This window comes from Bos javanicus, chromosome 15, assembly GCF_032452875.1.
Source record: "Bos javanicus breed banteng chromosome 15, ARS-OSU_banteng_1.0, whole genome shotgun sequence".
Taxonomy (NCBI): Eukaryota; Metazoa; Chordata; class Mammalia; order Artiodactyla; family Bovidae; genus Bos; species Bos javanicus.
In genome coordinates this window covers 29,438,944-29,465,707 of record NC_083882.1, presented here as the reverse complement: position 1 = coordinate 29,465,707, position 26,764 = coordinate 29,438,944, and the positions used below count along the sequence as shown (strand labels likewise).

General features: G+C 37.6%; 1 protein-coding gene across 5 annotated transcripts in view; it reads left to right on the top strand.

Moving 5' to 3' along the window:
• The window catches only part of DDX6 (DEAD-box helicase 6), a 31,712-nt gene extending 7,439 nt beyond the window's left edge, over positions 1-24,273 (top strand). For 4 of the 5 annotated variants that reach the window (XM_061440510.1, XM_061440509.1, XM_061440508.1 and 1 more), the window contains exons 4-14: positions 613-717; positions 8,551-8,680; positions 9,552-9,698; positions 10,858-10,952; positions 12,890-13,012; positions 13,451-13,579; positions 14,580-14,696; positions 15,976-16,039; positions 18,259-18,360; positions 18,757-18,963; positions 19,965-24,273. In XM_061440510.1, the coding sequence (XP_061296494.1) occupies positions 613-717; positions 8,551-8,680; positions 9,552-9,698; positions 10,858-10,952; positions 12,890-13,012; positions 13,451-13,579; positions 14,580-14,696; positions 15,976-16,039; positions 18,259-18,360; positions 18,757-18,932 (1,188 nt within the window). In that variant the 3' untranslated portion in view covers positions 18,933-18,963; positions 19,965-24,273. The remainder of the gene's footprint in view (positions 1-612; positions 718-8,550; positions 8,681-9,551; positions 9,699-10,857; positions 10,953-12,889; positions 13,013-13,450; positions 13,580-14,579; positions 14,697-15,975; positions 16,040-18,258; positions 18,361-18,756; positions 18,964-19,964) is intronic. The other variant, XM_061440512.1, reaches the window with a different exon arrangement.
• The last annotated feature ends 2,491 nt before the right edge of the window (positions 24,274-26,764 follow it).

Below are 26,764 nucleotides of genomic sequence, written 5' to 3'. Positions count from 1 at the left end.
AGTCTCTTTTGTTTCTAGAAGCACAATAAGATTCAGGCTAGGTTTTATCCACCTTTTGTGGATGGAAAAACTGAAGTTGAGAGGTTAGTTCTCTTAGCCCAGCAGTGTCAACCAAGGGTGATTTTTGTCCCCTCAGAAGCATTTAGCAATAAGTTATCACAGCTGAGGATATGCTACAGGACAGCCCCCTTAGAGCAAACAATATTCTGGCCCAAATGTCAATGGTGCTGGGCTTGAAAAACTCTGGTTTAGACTAGGATGTTTGTAGGCAGTGCATGGTAGAACTAGGTTTTGACTTTACACCTTGTGGTTTACAGTTCACAGCCTGGTACTTGTATAGAAATAACAGTATTCCATCACTCCCTAGCAGAAAATGACCACAGGGTGGCTGGTCTTTCCCCAAAACATAGTTTTTAAATGGCTGATTTGTGTTAGAGTGGCTGTTTTTCGCAAATAGTTGAACTGTAGATTAGGACAGAGAACTAATCTGCATATATTTTTTTAAATGGGATAAAGAATTAATCTCTCAGATACTTTCTTAAACATGGTAATTACTAAAGGAACACAGTTGTACTTCATTCATTTGATGCTTGTCCGTTTTTGTTTGACCAGGATGTGACCTCCACAAAAGGAAATGAGTTTGAAGATTACTGTTTGAAACGGGAGTTGCTGATGGGAATTTTTGAAATGGGCTGGGAAAAGCCATCTCCTATTCAGGTATATTTCCCCTTTTTACCTCCTATGTAATGTTATGAATTAAGTGTTGCATACTTTTTGATGGTTTAGTGAACCAGTATTGCTCTCCAGCGTGTGCGCACATGTATGTATGCTTGTACATGAACACACACTTTCTGAACCTTAAAAGGGTAAGTTACAAAATCTTGGCACTTTGTCTCTAAATGTTTCACTGTGTATTTCCTAAGACTAGGGATATTCTCTTGAACAAGCATAGTACAGTTATGTTCAGTCAGTTTTAATGCAGTATTTCTAACTCACCTGTCATTTGTAGTCTGATTTTTAGTTGGGTCCCAAATTTTGTCTTAAAGTATTTTTTTTTCTTCTGTACAGGACCCATCCTAGGATCAGATATTGCATGTAATTGTTACATCTCTTTTAATAGTTAAGTTTTTCCCTACTCTTTTTTTTTTTGGTGGGGGGAGGGGGTGTCTTTTATGACATTGACATGTTAAAACTAGAACTCCCTTCCTTTTTTTATTCCAGTAGAACATTTTTCATTTTGAGTTTGTCTCCTGTTTCCATGTGATTTGATTTAAGTTATGCATTCTTAGCCAGAATACTGCAGAAGTCACTTTCGGAGTTACAGTGTTCATTTATTCCAAGGGTGATTTTAATTTTGATTACTCTTTCAAAATGGTATCTTGATTTTTATATTACATATTTCCGGCCCTGCCCCCTCCCCTTGAAACTAACAGCCTGTGGGGAGGATTTAAGGCAATGCCAATATACTATTCATCAGAATTTTCCCCTAATTCCTCCTTGATGTATCTGTATATTATCAGTGTAACTCATAAATTCCTTTTTTATTAAATGGTATTTTTGTGCTTGAATTGTCCCATATTTGGCCAGTGTGAGCTCCTTCAAGCCAGTTCCTTTGTTTTTTGTAATGTGCCTCTTTCATTTTTTTCCTCTGATAAACTATTTTGTAAAGCAGTTTTAAGTTTATAGCAATTGAGCATAAGAAATTTTTCATAAATCCCTGGTGACATTCATGCATAGGTTCCCTGATTATCAGCATTCCCCACAAGAGCAGTTTTTGTTAAAACTAATGAACCTATGTTGACATATTATCACCCAAAGTCCGTAGTTTACAGTAGGGTTCATTGTTGATATTGTGCATTCTGTGGGTTTGAATAAATGTATGATGACGTGTATCCACCATTATAGGATCATACAGAGCAGTGTCACTGAACTCTGTGCTCTGTCTTTTTACCTTTCCCTCCCCCTTCATTTTTCTTGAGCACTTTTTGGTGGTATATCATGATGCCAAGCTTATCGGTACAGCTATGCTTCCCCAGCCTCAGAATCAGCTGTTTCTCCAAAGAACTCAAATTCCAGTTAGTTGGGAATAGTATTAGAGACCAAGATCTAAACACTAGGTGCATTCTTTAAGTGGAAAGAGCAAGGAAATATATGTATATATACACACGTATGTAGACCTACATACAAATTTGATGTGTCTTTTGTCTTCACATAAGTTGAAGCTGTCAAATCCAAGCTGTACTCAGGACAAACTGTGACATCATTGAGCACTTTTTCATTGAACAAGCATGTGTCAAGTGACCTAGAAAGTGTTAGACCCTGAGGGTGTTATGATGAACAAGATAAATAGGGTTCCTGCACTCAGAGTCTGATGGAAAGGACTGCTAATTATACAGGTAATTTGAGTGTGATATAATGGGCACATATATGTAGACATTAGGAGAAAATGGAACAACCTGGAAGAAATGATCCATGTTCCAAGTGGAGAACTAGAATAGTGATTGCCTAGGAATGAGAGTGCCTTTGTGGACAAACTAGAAGAATTTTGTTGTGGTTGGAAAAAGTATGAAGATAAAGTTATACCTCATTAGGCAGTCTGAGTGCAGAGACCAAAAATATTTAGGAATTTGCTTTTTTATAATGTAGTTCCTGTTAATCTGTTTTATCTATAGGAATGAAAAGTTTTATGGGTACTTTCCTACTGAATCGTTCCACTTTGTAACTCTATACTTAGCAAGGTGTGTGGCAGGAAATAGGCCCTCAGTTGTATTGTTTTGATGAAATTACGATTAACAGATGTCTGTAGGTGAACTTGGTCTAGAGAACTATTTGAGAGTACTGGCTTTGCATTCAGGTTGCCCAGGTTGAATCCAGCTCTGCGGCTTTCCAAGTTGATTATTTGAGATGTCTCTAAGCCTCAACTTTCTGGCCTATAAAGTTGATACAGCAGTGTATACCATAGAGTTGTTGTAAAGATGAAGTGAGGCAACTCATGTTAGTATCCTTAGTACAGTGGCTGCTGCTGCTGCTAAGTCGCTTCAGTCGTGTCTGACTCTGTGCGACCCCATTGATGGCAGCCCACGAGGCACCCCTGTCCCTGGGCTTCTCCGGCAAGAACACTGGAGTGGGTTGCCATTTCCTTCTCCAGTGCATGAAAGTGAAAAGTGAAAGTGAAGTCGCTCAGTCGTGTCTGACTCTTCGGGACCCCATGGACTGCAGCCTACCAGGCTCCTCCGTCCATGGGATTTTCCAGGCAAGAGATAAATGCTCAATAAATGTTACAGGTTTTTATTTTATGTAGTAGTTTTATCAAAAAATATGGTTCATTTAGCAGACGTAATTCTTGATGGACCCTTAATGTCTCATGTTTCAACCTTTGTATTAAAATTTTAAATTCACTTTGTTATTTGCATTCTCAGTTTGATACGGCATATAGGCAAGTAACTCTCCAGCCACTTAGCCAGTCTACCATATGGCTTTTTCTGTAAGGTAGAAATGAACTCCCTCACAGGGTTTTTTTTTGTGAGGATCAAATGTAATGTACAGACATACCTCATTTTACTGTGCTTTGCTTTATTGTATTTTGCAGATACTGCATTTGTCTTTTTGTTTTTTAAACAAATTGAAGGTTTGTGGCAACCCTGTGTTGTCAGATAATGGTTAGTATTAAAGTATTTTTAAATTAAGGTATGTATGTTGTTTTTTTACACAAGGCTACTGCACACTGAATGGACTAGAGTATAATGTAAGCGTAATTTTTGTATGCCCTGGGAAACAAAAATATTTGTGTGACTCGATTGCAATGGTAGAAACGAATTTGTAGTGCTTCAAAGTATATTTTGAAATAGCAAGCACAGTATGAATGTAAGGTATTATATATACCTGAGACTGCCGTTCACATTGACTTTTCCTATAGTATTGCTCTGTCTGAGAATCCATGGAAAATATAAGATAACGTGTTTTAGACTCGGTGTAACAAACCATAAATACTAGGACTTCAAAAATAAGTTTAGAGGTTCTCTAGTGAAATCCAGCCTCATGAGTGGCATTCTTCTACTATTTTTATCTAACTTTTCTCCTTACTTATTTTCTTGTCATTGTTTTCTTTTTTCTTCCCCCCGCCCCAAAATGTGTCTGTTGTCTTGTATAGTACTTAGTTTTACCGTGTTATCCAGGCATTTTTTTCTCTCCAAATATAAAAGCCTCTTGATGGGTGTCACCTCCTTTAGAGATGAAACTTGGTTGCACTTTGGCTATGGTATAAGATTTTTGGAAAATTAGGCACTTAAAATCTTCTTTTGAGAGGATATAATTTTACACCGACAAGCTGGAACCAGATACACTACAGATTGGTTCCACACATCTTTCTTTGCTACAGCCATCTGTGAGTCTAGTTCTAGGTCTGAATGCTATGCACAGTACCATAACCGTGCCATTTTAAAGGCACTACAGTAACAGAGCCTTTTTTGGAGTACCTAGGAGTCTACTGTTTTATTCTGTTTAACAATGCAAAACCTTATATTAACTTGGAGATGATTGAAAGATGACAGCTCTTGCTGTTTGCAGACTTTAGGCACAACTTTTGAGGACTTTATAGATAAGAAGGTGATGGAATAGCAGGTAGTTAATTATTGAGAGAAAACAGAAGTTAACTTTGGCAACCAAATTTCATATTAAATTGGGAATCTCAAGTTATTTTTAGGAATTATTTCATTAACCAAGTCTAATTAGTCATTTATCAAATTTATAGTAAAGAATTAGAACATTCTTAATGCTTTTGTAATTCATTCCTCCTGCTAACAGAATTTACTATGGCTAAAAGAATTGTTTTCTTAAATTCTCAAAAATGCATGTCTTCATTGGATACTATGGTAAAACTGGAGTGTGTTCCTTAGGCTGGAGATACTATTTTTGAAATTACTGTCTTCCATCTCCTTTTTTTTCTAGGGAGCAGTAGATACCTTAATCATAACTGCCTCCACAGTATCCATTTTGTTCTCCCTGAAACTAAGATTTAAGTTCAACTGACCCTAGGAATTAAAAAGCAATTGGTGTCTCCATTTAGCTGCGGAAGTTGACTAGACTATCCATTGGGGACTGGAGAGAACGTAATTCCACAGAAAAAAGTTTAGGGTGCTACTGAGAAAGGGAAAGTGTTAGTCTTTCAGTCGGGTGAGACCCCATGGACTGTAGCCTGCCAGGTTCCTCTGTCCATGGAATTCTCCAGGCAAGAACACTGGAGTGGGTAGCCATTCCCTTTTCCAGGGGATCTTCCCAACCCAGGGATCGAAGCCTGGTTTCTGGCACTGCAGGGAGATTATTTACCATCTGAGCCGCCAGAGAAGCCCTGAATGCTGAAGCTCCAGTATTTTGGTCATCTGATGCGAACAGCCGACTTATTGGAAAAGTCCCTGATGCTGGGAAAGCTTGAAGGCAGAAAGAGAAGGGGGTGTCAAGAGGATGAGATGGCTGGATGGCATCACCGATGCAATGGACATGAGCTCTGGCAAGCTTAGGGAGATGGTGAGGGATAGGGAGGCCTGGTGTGCTGCGGTCAGTGGGGTCACAGAGAGTCAAACGACTGGGTGGCTGAACAACAGCAAAGAAAGGGAAATGGATACTAGGGTTATTAAAACACAATAAATACATACTGGCTCAGTCCCTAGATCTTACAGTGGAACTGGAACATGGACTTTGGAAAGTGGCAGAATCAGACATACCTTTAAGTTCGTGGGATTTTTTTTATTTTCGATTTTTGTGTTCTGGTGGTGTTTTGTATGCTTGTTTTTTGCCTTAGGGTATTGGTCACAGAGATACAGTTTACACATTTTAAGTAATGCAGTTCAGTGGTTGGTTGGTTTTGGTTTTTTTTTTATATTCACAGTTGTGCAGCCAATTACTACAATCAGTTTAAGAACATTTTCACCAAAAAGAAACTTAATAGTTACCCTTCTTCTCCTAGCTCTAAGCAACCACTAATCTACTTTCTGTCTGTATGGATTGACCTATTCTAGACAATTTCATGTAAATGGGATCATAAAATTCATGCTCTTTGTGACTCAGCTGTGGCTTTTTGACTTAGCATATTTTTAGGATTCTTCCATATTGTAGCATGTGTCAGTACTTTATTCCTTTCTATTGCTGAATAATATTCCACTATATAGCTATACCACATTTGGTTTATCCAGTCTTCAGTTGGTAGAGTTGTGTCCACTGTTAGCTATTATGAATAATGCTTTTTTGAACACTGATGTATATAGAATTTTTTGTGGAGTATTTTCATTTCTCTTGGGTATATACCCAGGACTAGAATTGCTGGTTCATATGGTAATTTTTTATCTTTTTGAGGAACTGCCAGACTATTTCCCAAAATGGCTATGTATTCTACTTAGTAGTGTATGAGGTTCTAGTTTCTCTTATTTGCAGACCTAAGTTCAAATCCTGATTCTAGCATTTCTTGCTTAGTCACCTTGTGCAAAACAATCTTGAGGATCCATTTTGCCATTCGTAAGACGAAAAGTAACCTAACTTGAAAGGATATAATTAACATTAAATATCTAAGTGTAGTACCCATCACAGTAAGTTTTTAAAATTTTTAGCTTCCTTTCTCCTTTCTCTTCTCCCTGGCAGTTCCCCATGACTTCTCTTGAGTTTCAAAGCTGTCTGAATCTGATTTGAATTTTCTCACTTCATATTGTTTAATCTTCCTAGCAAACAGTGGTAAGAGACAGTGTGAATATACTGAATTCTCTGACTGCTAATCATAATAGCCACCATAAGAAACAAAGTACAGTGCATCTTAACTTACAGGCTAGCTAGCTTACTTTGTTAAAGCCCTATCCTTAAACAGTTTCTGTTTCTATAGAACATAAGTCCTGTCAAAGAGCAGAGAAATAGAAGTCAGTGGCCTTTAAGTCATAATGTAAACCCCAAAAAGGAATTAGGACACCCCCAATCTAATTCTATCCTGTCTCACTTCATTGAGATATCTTATCCTTTTAAAGGACCTGACTCAGGAAGTCACTGAGAGACGAAAGTCTTTTTCTGCTGTTGAACTGAGTGGTATACTGGTAACCTGTTTAAAAACCATAACAGAGATTGAACCCATGTGATAATTGCCCTTCGGGACAACTGAAGATTAATAGAGTTGACTCAGAGTTATGGCTCAAGGGATAAAGAATCTCCCTGCAAAGCAGGAGCTGTAGGAGATGTGGATCCCTGGAGGAGGAAATGGCACCCTACTCCAATATTCTTGCCTGAAAAATCCTGTGGACAGAGGAGCCTGGCGGGCTACAGTCCACAGTGTCACAAAGAGTCAGACACGACTGAGTAACACATGTGCTCAAGCAAGGAAGGATTTAAGACCAGAGGGTCAAACCAAGACTTTCTTCTTTGACCTGCTTCACCCTACATAATAAGCAGACTGTTTAATGCTGGCTGTCGGAGTAAGATAACAGAGTGTTGTCACTGAACTATTTTCACAGTTGTTCTGGCAACAGTGTTAGTTATTCTGATTATATGGAACCCATCTGACCCCTGTGATTGGGGTTCTAAAATAAGTATCATGGTAGGAAATGAAAGTCATGATGCTTATGACTTGGGTATTTCTCCAGTAACAGTTTTAAATTGCTAGACATTTGTTTTGGTCATTAGCTCAAGCATAGAAAGAACTAATTATAGTGATTATTATAGTGATTATGAATATTTTTCCTAATTTATTTTTCTAATTTTCTAGTTGTAGAAATTAAAATAGTTTTAGAAATAGAAGTGTTCTGCTTCCTCTGTTCATACCTGTTTTACCTTTTTTAATTTCTCTCTGTATATGTGTATTTAATATTTAGTAATTGTTGAGAATCCTTTGCTATTGTCTAGGAAATTTGCCCTAATAAGAAATATTATCTTCTGCAAAACACTCATGTGTGCAAAACACACATGAGTAGGCCAAATTTGAAAACGAGAAGTTAGGGCACATCTCAGGACAGAAGTTGGCTGCGAGACAGACATTGGTCATTATGTAATACAATTTTAAAAAAAGATAGGACCCAAGACTAAACTTTTCCAGCTGAGTCCTATTTATGTAGGAATAAAATTGTCCAACCTACAATTTTTCATTGTGGTCAAGTTGGTTTACTAGTCTCAGAATATCATATAGTCCTTCTTTTGAATATTGTTTGTGCTGTTTTTTCTTCCAGTTTTTAATTGTGAAATGTCCTCTGCTTATTTTCCTCTATGTGTTTATTGTGTCATCCCAAGTTCCTCCTCTTTTTCTGTTGTTGATGCTCACAAACATCATGTATGTTGTTTGCTCATACAAACTCAAAGGTTTTTATTACTAAATTTAGTATGTATTTTATGAGTAGTTCTGATAAATGTCAGTTGATACTAACGGTGATGTTGACTGGTCCTGCTAATTTATTTGGTCTTTACTTTTGTAAAATACTTCAATACCAAGGAACTTTATATACTTTCAGTGTGTTTGAGAGAAGAACTTGCCTATGTACTGTTATTAACAATGCATACAAGTAATAAGCATTGTTCGATCTCTTCTAGGAGGAGAGCATTCCCATTGCTTTATCTGGTAGGGATATTTTAGCTAGAGCAAAAAACGGAACAGGCAAGAGCGGTGCCTACCTCATTCCCTTACTTGAACGGCTAGACCTGAAGAAGGACAATATACAAGGTTAGTTGTTTAAACTATAAATGGTGATTTAAATCTTGGAGCTATATAGAAGATATTACCATCTTTACTCAGTCAGAACTTAAATCATCTGAAATTAGTATTTACCCTTTTCACAGCTTTTGGCCTGGTTGTCTTATAAAAATGATTCCTAACTTTTTAAAAAGAGATTTCTAGTTTTTAAGGTTATTTTGCATATTATACAGTTACAACAACATTCCAGTGAGATAGGCAAAATAAGAATTTGTCCTATGGATAGGGAAATTAAATTATCTGAAACAGATACTTAAAACTATGGAACTAGAATGTTTCTTGTGACAGCTGTGTCTGCAGAGTTCCTTGTAAAAGCAGGAACTTTTTCTCTCTGAAGCCTTGTGGCTTGGGGATTTTAAAATCTTAAGCAGTAGGGAAGAAACACATTTCCATAGCTGTACCCAGTAGATCTATGTTTTCACCTCTAAAGCTTTTTGTAAAATTTTCCATTTTTTTCTCCCCATGCTTTCTTGATCTATAATAATTCTGCCATCTTCCTATTATGTTCATATGATATAAATAGACCTGGGCAGCAGGAGTTTCCTATTTGGGCATTTTAACTAGTGATCTCTTACTAAAATATTAATATATTTTGAGCTAATAATTGCGAACTCAAAGAACCCTTTAAGGCTTTGTAACCAGGAGGAGTAGAAGAATTGTATAGCATTGTTACTGAGGAAAAGTCTAAATCTGGTACACTATAATAGGTTCTTTTTTTGAAATTTATTCATTTGAGTGTCTCTATTATAAGAGGCAATATTTCTATAGCTTCTTAAACTCTTTAATACATGGCTTTTTTTTTTCCTCTCTCTCCTTTTTTCTGTTTGTTGATATTTTCCAGCAATGGTGATTGTTCCCACTAGAGAACTTGCTCTACAGGTCAGTCAAATTTGCATCCAGGTCAGCAAACACATGGGAGGGGCCAAAGTGATGGCAACCACAGGAGGAACCAATTTACGGGATGACATAATGAGGCTTGATGACACAGGTAGGAAGTGATTGGATGTAAGCTGGCTTGCTGGCTGTAATTTGACACACAAGTGTTTCCTTTCAGTAATTTATTAAAATTGTTTTTAAAATAGGGAACAAACATTGCAGTAGATAAACAAATAAAGGAAATGACCATTTCAGTCAAGAAGAAAAAAATTATTTTAGTCATTGAAAGGATATTTAACCTTACTAATAATTTTTTAAATTGCATATAAAGACAGTAAATTGATATTCTACTTACCTGATTGACAAGATTAATTAAGATTGGAAAGGCTAACTAGTAACCAGTAATAAGCATTTGTGAAGAAATTTGTTGTCTTGCAACATGGGGATATAGATTGATACAATCTCTATGGTGGGCAATTTGGCATTATGTTTCAAAATTATAAATGTATGTTTTTAATGATCTTTTTTTGAAGAAATAATTGGACAAATGCAAAGTTGTTTACTGCAGTGTGGTTTGTAATACTGAAAAACTGGAGCAAACTAAATATCAGGGAAATTTGGCTGAATACATTGGGGTATAGACTGAATGGAATGCCACATACCATTAAAGAGTGCAGCTGATCTGTATTCATTTTCATGAAGAGCTCTCTATGATAACATTGTTTAGTGAAAAAAGAAAACAGCAAGAGTTGAAATCCACTTAGTTATACATTGAATTTTAGTCAGGATTTTATATATGATTGTTACTTGATTAGTTTAATTCCTATATTCTTTGTACTGCCTTGTTAATTAAAAATGATCATCTTACTTGATCCTGTTACAGTCTTCTGCAGACCATTGATCTATTAATAGATTAGAGGCAAGCTGCTGTATCACGACTGAAGTGACTTAGCAGCAGCAGCAGCTGTATCAAAAGTTCAGCATACTTTTTGTTTTTCCCTGGGGGTTTCCCTCAGGCAAAGAACTATGTTCCTTATTTGGAACAGGTGAATTGGAAAGCTGTAGCCCACTGCATGCACAGGTGAAACTAACTGGTATTCTCTAGCCAACTGAAGATGAGATGGAAATCCATATTCTAAAACACATCTTGGCCTCTTTGTATTATTCCTGCAGCAGTGTTTCTGATAAAATATGTATGTGATAAACCTTTACTGTATCCTTTTTGCCCCAACTAAAATTAATAAAAATACATATTTTCTAATCTTGTGTAGTGCATGTGGTGATAGCTACCCCTGGAAGAATCCTGGATCTTATCAAGAAAGGCGTAGCAAAAGTTGATCATGTCCAGATGATAGTATTGGATGAGGTAACGTTTTTTTCATTTGGAAACATACTATTCTGTACTGATTTGGCTTTGTTTATAACTGCCAGTGAATGAAGCATAACCTCTTTGTGTTTAAGACCTTCTAGTAAATTCACTACTCTTGTTGGTTTGTTCAAACTAACTTGCTTCTAAAACATGTTTTGCCTTTTAAAAGCAATAGATGATAGGTATTTATAGGAATAATTCAGCCTTGTGTCTTTTTCTTAGGGAAGTCAGTTTATTTTTATTTTGCAGTGAGAAGTCACTGAATAACCTCAAAGCCAAGCCCATTCTGCATCTCTCTTGAATAACCTCAAAGCCAAGCCCATTCTGCATCTCTCTTTATTTTGTGATTCATCTTAAAAAGCATGTTAAAAAAAAGGCATCTTAAGAACCCCTTATTTAACATATCCAGCTTCGTATTGTTTGTTTTTTTGTCTCTGTTATATGTGTTCTTTCACCAGACTATAAGTGCCTTTGAGAACTTACTCAGCTCTGCATTCTTGGGACCTAGCAAGCAAGTGTTTTATATGTATATGCAGTCAGTGTTGATGTTTGGGGTTTTTTTTTTTATTTTTAATTGAAAGACAATAGCTTTACAGTGTTGTGTTGTTTTTGCTGTACATCAGGCTCCAAGTATGTGTACATTCTCTCCTTGAGCACCCCCACACCCCCCAGTGTTGGTGTTTTGAAATGAAGTTATTTTCCTATGTGGTCTGTTTTAAGATAACTGGATCTGTTTCCTCTTGGTCTAATTTGAAACAGGTTTTTATCTTTGAGTAATGAGAGAGAACATTTATTAGTGGCTGTGTTAGCACTAAGTGCTTTATGTGTTTTTTCATTGAATTTTTACAACAATCCTATAAGGTAGTTATCCCATAAAGTAATTCCTACAATAAGAAGACATCTTGATTTTTAAATTGTAGAAACTGAAATAGTAGTTAAGAAACCTCCCGACATAGATAATATTGAAGGAGGCAAGTTTTCTGTTTGTGTGTGTGAGTGGGTGAAGTAGAAAAGGATAGCTTTTATTATTTCCCAGGCAAAGGGAAATACACCCTGCTTCTGCCTCAAAAAACTGTATCCCTGAAAAGTTTGAAACACAGGTAGTTTAATGCTGTAGCCTGTACTTCTAACACCATCAGATCACATCAGTCGCGTCCAACTCTTAGCGACCCCATGAATCGCAGCACGCTGGGCCTCCCTGTCTATCACCAACTCCCGGAGTTCACTGAGACTCGGGTCCATCGAGTCAGTGATGCCATCCAGCCATCTCATCCTCTGTCGTCCCCTTCTCCTCCTGCTCCCAATCCTTCCCAGCATCAGAGTCTTTTCCAATGAGTCAACTCTTGAGGTGGCCAAAGTACTGGAGTTTCAGCTTTAGCATCATTCCTTCCAAAGAAATCCCAGGGCTGATCTCCTTCAGAATGGACTGGTTGGATCTCCTTGCAGTCCAAGGGACTCTCAAGAGTCTTCTCCAACACCACAGTTCAAAAGCATCAATTCTTCAGCTCTCACATCCATACATGACCACAGGAAAAACCATAGCCTTGGCTAGACGGACCTTTGTTGACAAAGTAATGTCTCTGCTTTTGAATATGCTATCTAGGTTGGTCATAACTTTCCTTCCAGGGAGTAAGCATCTTTTAACTTCATGGCTACAGTCACCATCTGTAGTGATTTTGTCTCTTTAATGGAAATCACATTAAAATTTTTTATGGGAATAAGGATTATGTCTGTCTAGGAGTCTTCTTCCCTTAGATCAGTATTACAGACTTTCCCCTTTTTGTATCACTGAATGTGTGTTGGTGCCTTTGGACTATATAATGTTTACAGCCAGGAACATTCTGTGAACTCTCTTGCTGGAATGATTCCTTATTAACCAGAAACCTTAGACATGATTTCATTTTGTTTAAGATCATCTTTTCTTTGTACTGCAGGCAGATAAGTTGCTGTCACAGGATTTTGTGCAGATAATGGAGGATATTATTCTCACGCTACCTAAAAACAGACAGATTTTATTATATTCTGCTACTTTCCCTCTTAGTGTACAGAAGTTCATGGTGAGTATAAATCTGTACTTAGAAGCAGTACCTTCCTGTTGCCCATGAGTGTACTTTTATCCATAATTACATTATATTACTAGTGTATATTTTATGCTGGTTTCAAGTTTTAAGATAACAAAAGTATTTTGATTTTTATTTGTTCATTAAGCTGGTGTCTGACATAGCCATTGATGCTAGATAAATTGATTATAGCATAATCCTATATTTAAAGTACAAAATAGTAATAACTTAGCTGTATATCTGAACGTTAGATCTCCCATTTTATGGTAATGGCAGATTATATATTTTAAAGAGAGCTGCATCCCTTCAATTAAGAGTTTATCAAAAAAAAAAAAAGTTTATCAGACAGACATGTATGAGGATATATTTTGAGTTAAAGTTTATTTAAAGAAATAAACTCTGCTTTAACTATAAGACTTTTTTTTTTTCCTTCAGAATTCCCATTTGCAGAAACCCTATGAGATTAACCTGATGGAGGAACTAACTTTGAAGGGAGTAACCCAGTACTACGCATATGTAACTGAGCGCCAAAAAGTACACTGCCTCAACACACTTTTCTCCAGGGTGAGCCAGTTAGACTTCAACTGCTGAATGTTATCCATTTCTTAACCTCGATAAAACAGTTGTATCAGTTTTCTCATCATTTTCAGGAAAAAAAGTCCTTAGTTTTTCCTAAAAGGTAGTTTCAGTTGTTGATCTGAAGCTGATGCTGTATCATTGACAGGTCATAGGCACTTTTAATTTGATTCTAAAATAGTTTGACCTTAATTATAGATAATCCCATTATTCTCAGTAATTATAATTGTTCTAAGTAGATGTGTTTTTGCAAGTTTGCCTACTTGCCAGAATTTTCTTGTCACCCTGAGGTCAGTACTCAGATGCTCTTTGAAGACACACGTGAAAAATTTGAGACTTCATGCTGTTTATCCCTGCCCTCTTGTTTGAGCTCAGAAATGAACACCTTTTTCACAGTCTATTTAATGCCACATTCCCCACTTTTTTGTGCGTTTTTCTTGATTCCACTGTTTTAAATGGTCCTTAGGCATAGTGCTGACATGTTGTCCAGTGCTCCTAAGAAGAGATAATGTATTAGATAAACTTCATAAAGACCTGAGTTATAGTGCTGTTGGCCATGAGTAAATAAGGTGTCTTTAAAACAGTAACACATGGGGTGAGTTCCCTGGTGGTCGGGTGGCTAAGACTCCACACTGTCAATACAGGGAATCTGGGTAGATCCCTGGTTAGGGAACTGGGATCCTGCAAGCCATGTGGTGCAGCCAAAAAATACTCAGTAACATGCATAAAACCAGATTATCTGTTGACCCATTGATGAAAAAAGTTAAGAGTTCCTCACAGGAACCTAACCCTCTATTTCCCCTGGAGGGAGTGGTCATATATTAACTGTGCTTAACTGCAACTACTATTAAATGAATAGTACTTAAAATTTTTATAGTTTTGCATTTCCTGTGTCATGAGATTATAATTCTTAGTGTTTTCAACATTTGTTTGTCAATATTTTATTTTCTTTCTTATGTCTTTTTTTTCCTCTCTCTCCTGTGCTCAGCTTCAGATAAACCAGTCGATTATTTTCTGTAACTCCTCTCAGAGAGTTGAATTGCTAGCCAAGAAGATTTCTCAACTGGGTTATTCTTGCTTCTATATCCATGCTAAAATGAGGCAGGTGAGTGTAAAACTTGTACTTACATAGATTTTTTTTTTTTAAGCTTTTTCTGAATATTTCTTGAATTTTGTTTTAATGCTCTTCCAAGTGCCCTGAGTTTAAGAATAAATTACTGTTTAGTAGGCAAAGGACCCTTCATTTTAACTTCTGTGGGGTAAGGTTTCCTAACTATAAACAGGGGTAATAGTATATTATTACCCCTGTTATGTGAAGAACCTTACTTCACAAGGTTTTAGGAAGATTGAGATTGTGTATGAATGAATAGTTTCTCAGTTGCCAAGCATAATAGAAATGTGAGATTTTATTCCCTTCCTTCCCCATAATCTTAGATTTGGGCTAGTGTTTAGTACAGTAACCACTAGCAACATTAAACTATTTAAAATTTAGTGTCTTCAGTTATACTACATTTCGGAGGCCACTTTATGTGTGACTGTCAACCACAGTTTTGGAAGGTTTGTAGAAGGTTCTAGTTTATCTGTGTACCTTCTCAGGTTCATCTTTTTCTCTTTATTGTTTGCCTTTAGAAAAAGGATGTAATCTGTTTCAGAACTTGATTTAACAGAAAATAAATTCAAAACTATCAACATATTGTGTTTGTATGTGCTAATTAACATTGTGAAATTTCATGATAGGAAAGCAATTTCTGTAGTCTGACAGGTTAAGAACTTAATCAGCTCACATATGGTTTTCAAAGAAGCTTATTGTCATGGATCAGCAGGTGCCATCATGTAGGCACCTAATATTAAAATTATCACAGGAAATGGTGTATACAATTGAAGAGAATATTTCAGAGTGGAGGAACATTGCATTGAAAAGAAAGACCAGTTTGCCAGATGGTAGATTTATTGATTTTGCTTGAGTTAGTGTGTTTTCATTTTTATTTAACTTGAAAAGTAGTTATTTTTAGCTTTTGTATATAATAACTGAAAAGATGAGTAGTAGATGTTTCAGTTAAGCTAAACTTTTGGCATCTTTTATTTGAAACATTTTAGAAGTAAATATGGTGAATATTGTCACTTAAAACCCACACCAGCAAAAAAAAAATACCTTTAAGAATTGAGATAATATGAATACATGTATATTTGTTGCTTATTAATTCCCACGGGAGACTCTTTTTTTCTCCTATCTTTTGTTTTTAATGTATATTGAATGTGGCTCCTTTCTCATTCATGAAAACAAATTTGTATATAAAGAAACTGCTTGGGTAGGAGAAAAAAATGATGGAAATTTGGAGGCTTGTGTGAGCTGTAATCAAATAAATGCATTGCTTTATTCCTAGGAACATCGAAATCGTGTGTTTCATGATTTTCGAAATGGCTTATGCCGCAATCTTGTTTGCACTGGTAGGTATTTTCTATTCCTTTACCCATTTTTTTTCTTCCTAGTTTTGTTCTTTCTCGGTCCTGTCCTGCAGTGAAGCTGCTTACATAGTCAGCTCCCTCTCCTACCATTTCTAGAATTTCTGAAGTTGAGAATGAGCTGTAGGTAACTTTTTTTTTTGTAGTTAACTTTTGAAATTAGGTTCCGTACCTGAAACTGCAAAACACTTATTTTGGCACTCCTACCTAATCTCTGCCTATTAAACCAGTTTTGGAGTTTGTGTATTTTCTAAATAGTTTTAGCATATAGGAGTGAGTTCTATTAGCATATGCAAAATGAATTATGTTAAGAAACTATGTTTTGGACGTTTATTATGGCCTTTCTTTCTTTTGCCAGAATCAGACTAGTTTGTGTTCTGGTGTATTTCACTACATAAAGAAAAGCGGACTGGGGGTGCGTGTGGACAGTTAGATTCAGTAGCCTCCTGTCTGTACACTGGGAATATAGTCTTAGTATTGATACTAGGTTTATAATCTAAACTAGGTTTCTGGATAGAGGGAAGAACCTAGTTTTTTGTTTTTTAATTTTTGAGCTATACACAGAGATAAATACAGAAATGCATGGGTTCTGAGGGCCAACTATAAAGTTATATGCAGACTTTCAACTGAGACCCTAACTCCTGATTGTTCAAGGGTCAGCTGTACAGACAAGAAGAAAGGTGCTGTTTGCTATTAACCATTTCCTTATTTGAGAAGGAAAAATACTTTTTTTCCCCTAGAAAGAGTTGGTGGTACTTACAGAACTCACACATTGTTAGGAATTACTGCTGTGGTTACATGGTTTTATTTTAAGCATTAACTTGCTGAGGCTGCCCTCAGATAAGTTTTGAAGTGCCAGTGCTTTCTTCTTTCTCATTTTTCAGAACAGTGGGCAAATACATCGTTAAATAAGTACTGAACATTTATGTGTAACATGTGTAAATACATACAAAGTACCACCCCTCTCAAGGAGTAGTTGTTTAATCAGAGATAAAAAGATGACATTAAGAACCTCAGGCTGGGCCTGCAAACTTTTTCTGTAAAGTCCATGTAGTAAATATCTTAGACTTTGCATACTATGTGGTCTGTGTTACAAGTGACTTGACTCTGCTGTTCTACCTCAGTGGCAGTATATTTCACAAATGGCCATGGCTATGTGGCAGTAAAATTTGACAAAAACGGGCATTGGGCTAGATCTCCAAGGGAGTAAAAGTAATTTGCAAGTGTGAGGTATATACATTAAATAACCCTAAATTTTCATAGGAGAGGGAAATAACTAGCTGAGGTGATCTGAGAAAATATGAAATTGTAATTTATAGGCTATAGATTTAGACTTGGATAAGAAGGAATATTTCATTAGGGGGCTGGCATAAAAAGTAATCTATAGATTGCTAAGAAGATAGTTTAAAGAAGTATAGTGGGTGAGGTTGGTATAGTCGAAGTTTTGAGATGTGTTACAACCAAAATATAGAACAGAGGACTTTGAATGTCAATTTTAAATTTTATCTGGAGACAGTTGAAAATAACAAGTTACAAATTCAAACCAGTGTATTAGAAATACTTGTCTGACCATCATGGATTATTTTGACGTGTGGAGCTGAGAAGTGCAGGGAAACCTAGTTATTAGCTTATTGAACTTATTGGAGTTGTGTCTGCGTGTATTTGTCAAAGCCTAAATTAGCATAATAATTGTGGGACTGGAAAAAAGTAGAAGGGATAGTCTTGCATATTAGCTTACCTCAGACCTGTTATAAATCATTCAGCAGAATGGGATTAAAGAAATCTGAACAAAGTATAAATTACTGCTGGTAGATTGCCTCTTTTTTAAAGTATTCTCCATTATGCAATGAACTTTAAAAATAACTTATTTAACCTTGAATTAAATACTTAAAAATAGAGTGAAGAAAATTATACTTGGGAGCTCATTTTTGAGTGTATAATCTTTTTCAGCCTTCCTTGATTTGCACTATGTTACCTCAGACCATTTTTTAAAACTTTGATACAACACTGGGAAAAGGTAACTTGTGAACAGAAAGCTGCTTATGGTTAATGCGCATGAGAAATAATGCCAGTAATTTACAGATCCTTTTGAATTACTGCATGAAGTGAGTGAAGCTTAGGTTCCTTTAGAAATAAATGTTAAAGAGTATTATGACACCAAATTGAAGGATATAATGGAGTTTTTTTGTTTGTTTGTTTTAAAGATTTGTTTACCCGAGGTATTGATATACAAGCTGTGAATGTGGTAATAAACTTTGACTTCCCAAAGCTGGCAGAGACCTATCTCCATCGTATTGGAAGATCAGGTGAGGAAAAGGAAGGAGATGTTCTTTGTGGAAGTTTTTTGAGAAGTTTAATCACTAAATTTTGTTCCTTTTGTGAAGTAGAGTGTGGTAGCAATTAAAATAGTGAATTTAAACTTGTTTTTTGATATACCAATTTCTAATTCTTCCAGAACATTTATTTTTAAGTTAACATAACCTGATGCCTAATTTAAGATTTACAAATTAGAACCTCACTTTTGTAACTGTACTGTTTGTATTTTATACTGTGTATTTTGGCAACTTTTGACACTACTACTTTAGGCTGTGAATGAGTGGCACTAAATAAAAACATTAATCCTATATGGATTTACCACAGAGACTAGTACTTGCACATTGACTCCCATATTTAACTCATTAATTAGAATTGTTTTTTGTCAGGTCGCTTTGGTCATCTTGGCTTAGCCATCAACTTGATCACATATGATGATCGCTTCAACCTGAAAAGTATTGAGGAGCAGCTGGGAACAGAAATCAAACCTATCCCGAGCAACATTGACAAGAGCCTGTATGTGGCAGAATACCACAGCGAGCCTGTAGAAGATGAGAAAGCTTAACAAGCATGTGTGTACCTGAGAAAATAGCCAAGTAAGCATAATGTTTCCAGGAAGGAGATCAAGGTCCTCTTCCCCCAGGGGGGATGCGATGTCCTACCGTATACAATTAGCATAAAAGATGAAATACCTCTTGACATAAATGGCAGTAAACAGGAAGTATCTCAGTTGAAGTGATCTTACTGGCCAATCCATAAATGCAGTTCTTGAATGCTGTCTTCCTAAGTAATGTATATGAACAGTACTTAAGACAAATTCAGACTTCTAAAATAATGGAAGCAAAAAAAATTAGCAATTTTGAACATGAAAATATTTTTGCTCTTTTCCTTTGTCACTCAGTCATCTGTTAGCATTCACTCTTAATTTCTAATGGATACCTTAATAGGTTAAATTATCTGTAAAACCTTATTGTAAAGGTATAAGCAGGTTATGAGGATAACTAACTGCCTTACTTTAAATGGCCGCTGGACTCACATGCATCCACCTTTTCATCTTGTGTTGACTATAGGACTCGGGAAGAAATGCTTAAAACAAGGCTTGATTAACATAGGAAAAAACCCTCCAAAACAGCCAATATTCCTGTGAGGAAAATCTGATTTCAGAGATGATAGTTTTCAAATTAGCAGTTAACGTTTTACCCATTATTTTTAGAGTCTCCAAATTAACTCTTCACTTTAACCTTTTGTCCTAATTTACTTGTCAAACACAAAACTCTTGGACAAAAACTAGCTCATGTATGCTAGTACACTGACAGGCTGTTGAGTTCATATAGGATTTAAAAAAACTTTTTAAAATTGTCACAGATGACTACTGCCTGCTACCAGTACTTTCAGGATTTCATTCTGTCTCTGGGATGTCCAGTGGAAATTCCTTAATCCTGAGCTGATTCTATAGTGTGTAAAGAGGCTCAGTAGAAGCTATTATGGAGAGCATTTGGGATGGACTTGTGAACGCCTACTTCATGTGTGCTTCACGTGTGTGTGTCCTAGTTTATATTGCTTACTGGCGATAATTTTAGGTTTCTTTTTTCTTTAGGTTTTGACAAACTATGGAAGGCTCGTTTGGATCTGTGACACATCGATTTTGGGGGGAATGCTCTTCTCTTTGTGGGTTTTTCATCTTCTTTTATTTTGGAACTATGAAGACTTATGAGCTCAGACATTTCTTTTTTTTAACTGGTGAAGAGAAAAGCTGAAAAGGAATTTACCTTTTTTGTTCCACTTGTTTGCACTGTGTGCTGACTGAACATTAGTTGCACTAACTGCTGGTTTTTTAAAAATTTTTCTGGGGAAGGGGGGACAAAGAAGGAAGAGAAAGAAGGGGAGAAACCCTAAAAAGAGAAGAACCTTGATGAACACAAGCTTGTCTACGATTTCAAAATTCTCCAACAGCTGACTCTTGAGTGCATTTCAACTTCTCCCTGGTTACTCATCCGTTTTTAAGCCTGAAGAGCTTATTACTTATTTGTGCGAAGTGCCTTATGCTATGAGACCATTCAGAATATCATCTTTTAGACACAGCCCAAGGAATCAACAATAGTATTTTTTTTTCTTTTTTCTTTCTTTTAAAAATTTTTGTCTTTTCATTTTGGTTTCAAGTTGAAGTCTCTTCTCTTCCCTTTCTACCCGATACTCAAGCCCAGGGCTGGAAGATGAAACGTATTAGTAATGTTAAACACCATTTTCTTTTTCTTTATGTGGAGGAGTTGATATGCAACTGCAGTTCATCCGCACTGTAAATACATGTATTTAACAAAAAAAACAATCCCAAGTAAAAATTTCTTCTGGGCTGAGTAGATGCAACATCATCGCTCCCAAAGGAAAGAGCAGTCTATCATCGCAGGAGCCATATGACAAGCCTTTTGTGCTCTATAGCAGAACACTAAAGACTGGTTTACATACGCCTCCATTAGCAGTTATGGCACTTGATGTGTAGACATGTCAGAGCCTTTGACCCTCTTTCCTCTGTGGCAGAGCGTGTCCCATAGAAAATTGGGTGTGTATACTTGTATAAACTTTGTAAATAGGTTTTTTTTCTGGGTTCATATATATATATATATATACATATATATATATTTTTTTTTTGGATGAAGGTTGCTGGGATTAAGGGGATTAGAGTGATTATGGGAGCAGCTAAAGATGAGAGGGGCTCAGTTTTCCGCAACACTAAATCTAAAAAGTATTTTGGCTTCTTACTGTAGAGAGCAGACCTCTACAGGAATCCTACATTGGAAAAGAGACCCAGAGGTCTGCGGTTCACTGCTGCCACACTGTCTCACATAGTACCTTTGGAGTAGGCCTGACAGAGAGCACAGGGAAGCTTCAGAAACCTGTAATTCAAGATGTTATTTTTTTGAGACGTTCTCTCTGATACTGTTCCCCGCCAGCCTTTTTTAAAAGTTTGAGAAACTTTTCAAGCTCTGCAAAAGGGGACAAAGAATTTGCCTTGCAGTGTGGGGATATGATTGAGCAGCAGTGTCTTTGAGCAGTATATGTATAAAGCATGGATTTGCATTTCAGAATATTAGCCAGTACCAGCTTTGGTAACTTTAGCAGTTCTGGGGCTTACTTTCTGTGAATCACCTCCTGTACTTTTGTGTGTTGCCCTCTGCACACCTTGATACATAAACTTGCAGGAACGGGTGACCCCTGAGAGCTGTTAACTTTCATGCTGCAGAAAGCTGCTTGCCATTCTCTTGCTTTGTGACAAGAATTACCTGTCATTTTGCATTGTAAATTGCTGGCAAATGCTTTACAGTCAATAGTGTTGCTTTAAATTGTGCCCCTCCCAACATGCTTGATGTTTGGCCTGATCTCCAGGCAAAAGGAGTGAGATGAATCAATACCAGTGAACTTTTTTTTTAATGTTTTTAATTCCCTTTTAACCCAGTATACTAGGTCAATCAGGAGGCATCTAGGATTAAAAAAAAAAAAAAAAAAAATTTAAAAAAAAATTGGTTTTCATTTGTCATTGTCTTTTAAAACCCTAAAATATTCCAGGATATGTCTTACATAAACTTTCATGCTTAACTCATCTGGATAAAGAAGTCAGTTATTCAAAGTTGCTTTTTTGACTCTGCCTAGTTCTAAGCAAAATTATTTGTAATTCCAAAATTCCTTGAGGATCAAAATCCTGCAGATGCCTCCTGATCAGACATAGCCCTAACTCCTTAAAAATTGTAGCAAGAGCTGCACAGTACAAACCCAAAAAAGAATAACTCATTGATCTGGTATCCAAAGCCACACTGTGTCTCCAGCCAATGTTGGTTACTAAATGCAAGGCCTAATTAAGAAAGTAACCTTTTCCCAGGGAGGGGTGGGGGGAGGGAACTTAAAAGGCATCAACTTTTGACCAAAAAATCTTGCCCTTGTACTGATGCAGCTCTCTCCCCGCCCCCATCTCTGGCGAGATAAGAGGGATCATTCATTATAGAAGAAAAACAAGGAAAGTTCATAAACGCAATTTTGTGTCTCGCTAGAGAGAGAGTGGGTGACTAAACAACAGCGCAGTCTCTCGCCATCCTCAGACTGTGCTCTGCCTGGTGCCACGTGCCTGTGGGTCCCTCTAAAAGCACAGACTTTAAATGGAAAGTATTACTGAAGTACAGCCTCTGATGAGGAGTGGCACTTAAAACTATCTGGGACACCACTATTGGACACAGTCTTATACAGGCAGCTGTCCAGTTTTGGTGCTTGACTCTTGAATAGGAATTGTTAAATGGAAAGATGCTCTACGAACTAGGTCAAAGCCTAGTCTTTTTTTTTTTTTTCTTCAATTCCCCCTTAAAATAAGGAGCATTGTTACTATTAGTTGTTTTTCTGTTCCTTCCAGTATTGGGTGTTTAAGTAATGGTAATATTTTTCCAGTGGTTCATTTGGATAAAAACTACTCCCCTTATTTTTAATATTTAAATTACAATCAGCTCCTGGTTTAACCAGTGGTTATATAGTCGTGTAATGAGTTATGGACTGTTACACAGCTTGCTGTCTCTCTCTTCCTTACATTCCGATGGAGAAACCTTCTTGCCTTTTCCCTTAGGAATGGAATAAATTTATTCTAAAATGATCTTCCATGGGAAGAAGTAAGGGGGAGAGAAACCTAAATAGAATCTCTAAATCATTTTCAGGTTGGTCCCAGCATCATTACAGGTTGGCCCCAAGGGGCGGGGGGAGGGGGGAGGCGATTGGTTGTCAGTATTTGTTTTCAGAATGAGATGGGAGCATCTTTCCTTTGCCTTGTGCTTTGTGTTTGATACCATCATGCTTGGATTAGAACCAGACAACTCAGCACAAAGCCTTGAGTGTACATTGTTGGAATCAAAACATCTCATTCTGATCACTTGGTTTAATTTTTTTCTTTTTTCTTTTTTAATAGGGGTGGGAGGGAGGTTACTTTGCCCCAAGAGGGAGGGTATCTGCACTAAGGATTTAGAAACACTTTGGAAGCTCATGACCTCATCAGAAACTGCCTTTAGTCACACTCCTGACCTTACTATAGATGAGTAACAAAAAGATGAAATAAATTCTTGGGAATTAAGCCATGTTGTTTTTATTTGCTACTTTTTTCAGTGTTCTGTGTATCTTAAGCTGTTGTAGAATCATTTTTCTGGCAAAACACCTTTGTCAAGCCAAAAATTCTTGGCCTCATGGGAGCTGATGCAGTCAACTTCTTGGTGACTTTAGTGGACCTTTTAAGCCTGTAGTTCTACTTCATACCTTTAGTTTTTTGGGTTTTGTTTTTGTTTTTTAACTTCCAAAGAAAACCCACTTCTTTCTGATCTAAAAACTCATCTTTGAGGTAAAGAGTTAAGTGTCCAAAGGTTCATGAGGTCAGAGGGAGCTAGCCTGGCACCTGGACTGTGCCCCTCCATAGCTGACAGATTCCAACAGAAGTGTATTTAAATTCTCCAGTAGACAGTACTGGGCAGGGCAAGGGAGGGGGTAGGGTTGGGCTATTAAGATACAGGCTACTGTATTTTAACCAGTGGTTGTGGGGGAGGGGTGCTTGGAGAAAACAAAGTCACTATTCCCTTTTTTGAAACAAAACGAAGACAAGTTATTTTTTGTTTAGTAAAAACAGGATAGAATACCAGTGTCCCTAGCCACAAGGGACCAGTTCCACTGAGAAGTGAACAGTTGGGACTCAATTTTGAAAACATCTGGGGAATGGGAAAATTGGCTTTCTGTTAATTGGCAAATGTTCCAGTGGGGCTGTGTTTTTGTTGGAATGTCTTACGTTGTATGTACACATAATACTGACCAGAGTCTGCTGAATTTAAAAGAAAAGATGGTGGATAAAATCTTGACTTGTTAATTTATCTCAATAAAAGCCCACTGGAACTCCAGATATGTGTGTGGTGTGTCTTTAGTAGCAGCAGTTCAATCTTGAAGTCATTTTTAGTTAAACGACTCACATTCTGAAAAGCAAGAAGACTCAGCGCTACTCCTCTGAGCCCAGTTCAATAAAATCTGAGAGCACCTTTGTCCAGCCCTAGGGCTGTCTCTCCATTTGCATTTAATTTTTCATAGCCTAAACAGAACAGGAAAGGGGAGTTGGTCCACAGTATGTTGGAGAACTGCCAGTAATTACTCCCTAGAATTGTTTAGAACCTGCCCCCCAAAATTAGTGAATAGAATTTGTATTCTGAGAACTACAAATTCTGATGAAAGAAATAAAAAGACCTCAGTAATTGGAGAAAAGCAGACAAAGCTGGACCCGACATCCTCACCTGTGCACCCAAAAGACTGGTGTAACAAGGTATGTGCAGGACTTGTATGCTGAAAACTGCAAGATAACGCTGGTGAGAGGAATCAGGCCTGAAGATACATTCTTCAACCCATGTACTACAGCTCTCTTGTCCGTTCCCCAGTTTCATCTATAGGTTCCCTGTATTTCCTTCCAGTCAACCCCAGCAAGCTTTATGACAAAAGCTGATTGTAAAATGCACGTGGAAAGGCAAACTGCCATAACAGCTTTAGAAAAGAACAGTTCAGTGGCTCAGTCGTGTCCAACTCTGCGACCCCATGAATCACAGCACACCAGGCCTCCCTGTCCATCACCAACTCCCGGGGTTCACTCAAACTCAGGTCCATCGAGTCGGTGATGCCATACAGCCATCTCTCTCGTCCCCTTCTCCTCCTGCCCCCAATCCCTCCCAACATCAGAGTCTTCCAATGAGTCAACTCTTCACGTGAGGTGGCCAAAGTACTGTTTCAGCTTTAGCATCATATCTTCCAAAGAACACCCAGGACCTATCTCCTTTAGAATGGACTGGTTGGATCTCCTTGCAGTCCAAGGGACTCTCAAGAGTCTTCTCCAACACCACAGTTCAAAAGCATCAATTCTTCAGCTCTCACATCCATACATGACCACAGGAAAAACCATAGCCTTGACTAGACGAACCTTTGTTGGCAAAGTAATGTCTCTGCTTTTGAATATGCTATCTAGGTTGGTCATAACTTTCCTTCCAAGGAGTAAGCATCTTTTAATTTCATGGCTGCAGTCACCATCTGCAGTGATTTTGGAGCCCAGAAAAATAAAGTCTGACACTGTTTCTACTGTTTCTCCATCTATTTCCCATGAAGTGATGGGACCAGATGCAATGATCTTCGTTTTCTGAATGTTGAGCTTTAAGCCAGCTTTCACTCTCCTCTTTCACTTTCATCAAGAGGCTTTTGAGTTCCTCTTCACTTTCTGCCATAAGGGTGGGGTCATCTGCATATCTGAGATGATTGATATTTCTCCCAGCAATCTTGATTCCAGCTTGTGCTTCTTCCAGCCCAGCGTTTCTCATGATGTACTCTGCATATAAGTTAAATAAGCAAGAGGAGTCAAAGTTCACTCAGTTGTGTCCAACTCTGTGACCCCATGGACTGCAGCATGCCAGGCTTCCCTTGTCCATCACCAACTCCCAGAGCTTACTCAAACTCATGTCCATCCAACCGTCTCATCCTCTGTCGTCCCCTTCTCCTCCTGCCCTCAATCTTTCCCAGCATCTTTTCCTAGGGTCTGTTCAAATGAGTCAGTTCTTCGCATCAGGTGGCCAAAGTATTGGAGTTTCAGCTTTAGCATGTCCTTCCAATGAATATTCAGGACTGATTTCCTTTATGATTGACTAGTTGGATCTCCTTGCAGGCCAGAGGTCTGCCAACTTTCAAGGAAGTTGTAAATTCAGTTTTCACTACAATACACTGAAGAAATGACAGACAAGCCACCAGCCTTTTCAAAGAATGGGTATGTACAGTCCAGCCTAAGATGAGCCACATAAATATTTCCCGATTGCTGGCTTGCATTTGGGTTTACTCCCCAGAGACTCCCATAGGAAATTAGATGAAAGGGAGTTTGTGCTTAATTGCTCAGTCATGTCTGACTCTGCGACCCCATGGACTTACAGCCTGCTAGGCTCCTCTGTCCATAGGGATTCTCCAGGCCAGAATACTGGAGTGGGTTGCCATGCCCTCCTCCAGGGGATCTTCCCAACGCAGGGATTGAACCCAGGTCTCACATTGCAGGCGGATTCTTCCCGTCTGAACCACCAGGGAAGCCCAAAGAGGGAGTTTGTATTCCTTTAATTCCCAGCCTGTAAGATGCCTCAGGGCTTCCCTGGTGGTGAGGATCCTGCTTGCCAATATGAGAGACAGAAAAGAGTAATTCAATCCCTAGGTCTGGAAGATCCCCTGGAGGAGGGCATGGCAACCCACTTCATGGACAGAGGAGCCTGGTGGGCTACAGTCCATTGGATGGCAAAGAATTGGACACAACTGAAGTCATTGGATGGCAAAGAATTGGACACAACTGAAGTGACTTAGCATGCACGCATGCACAAGATGCCTCTA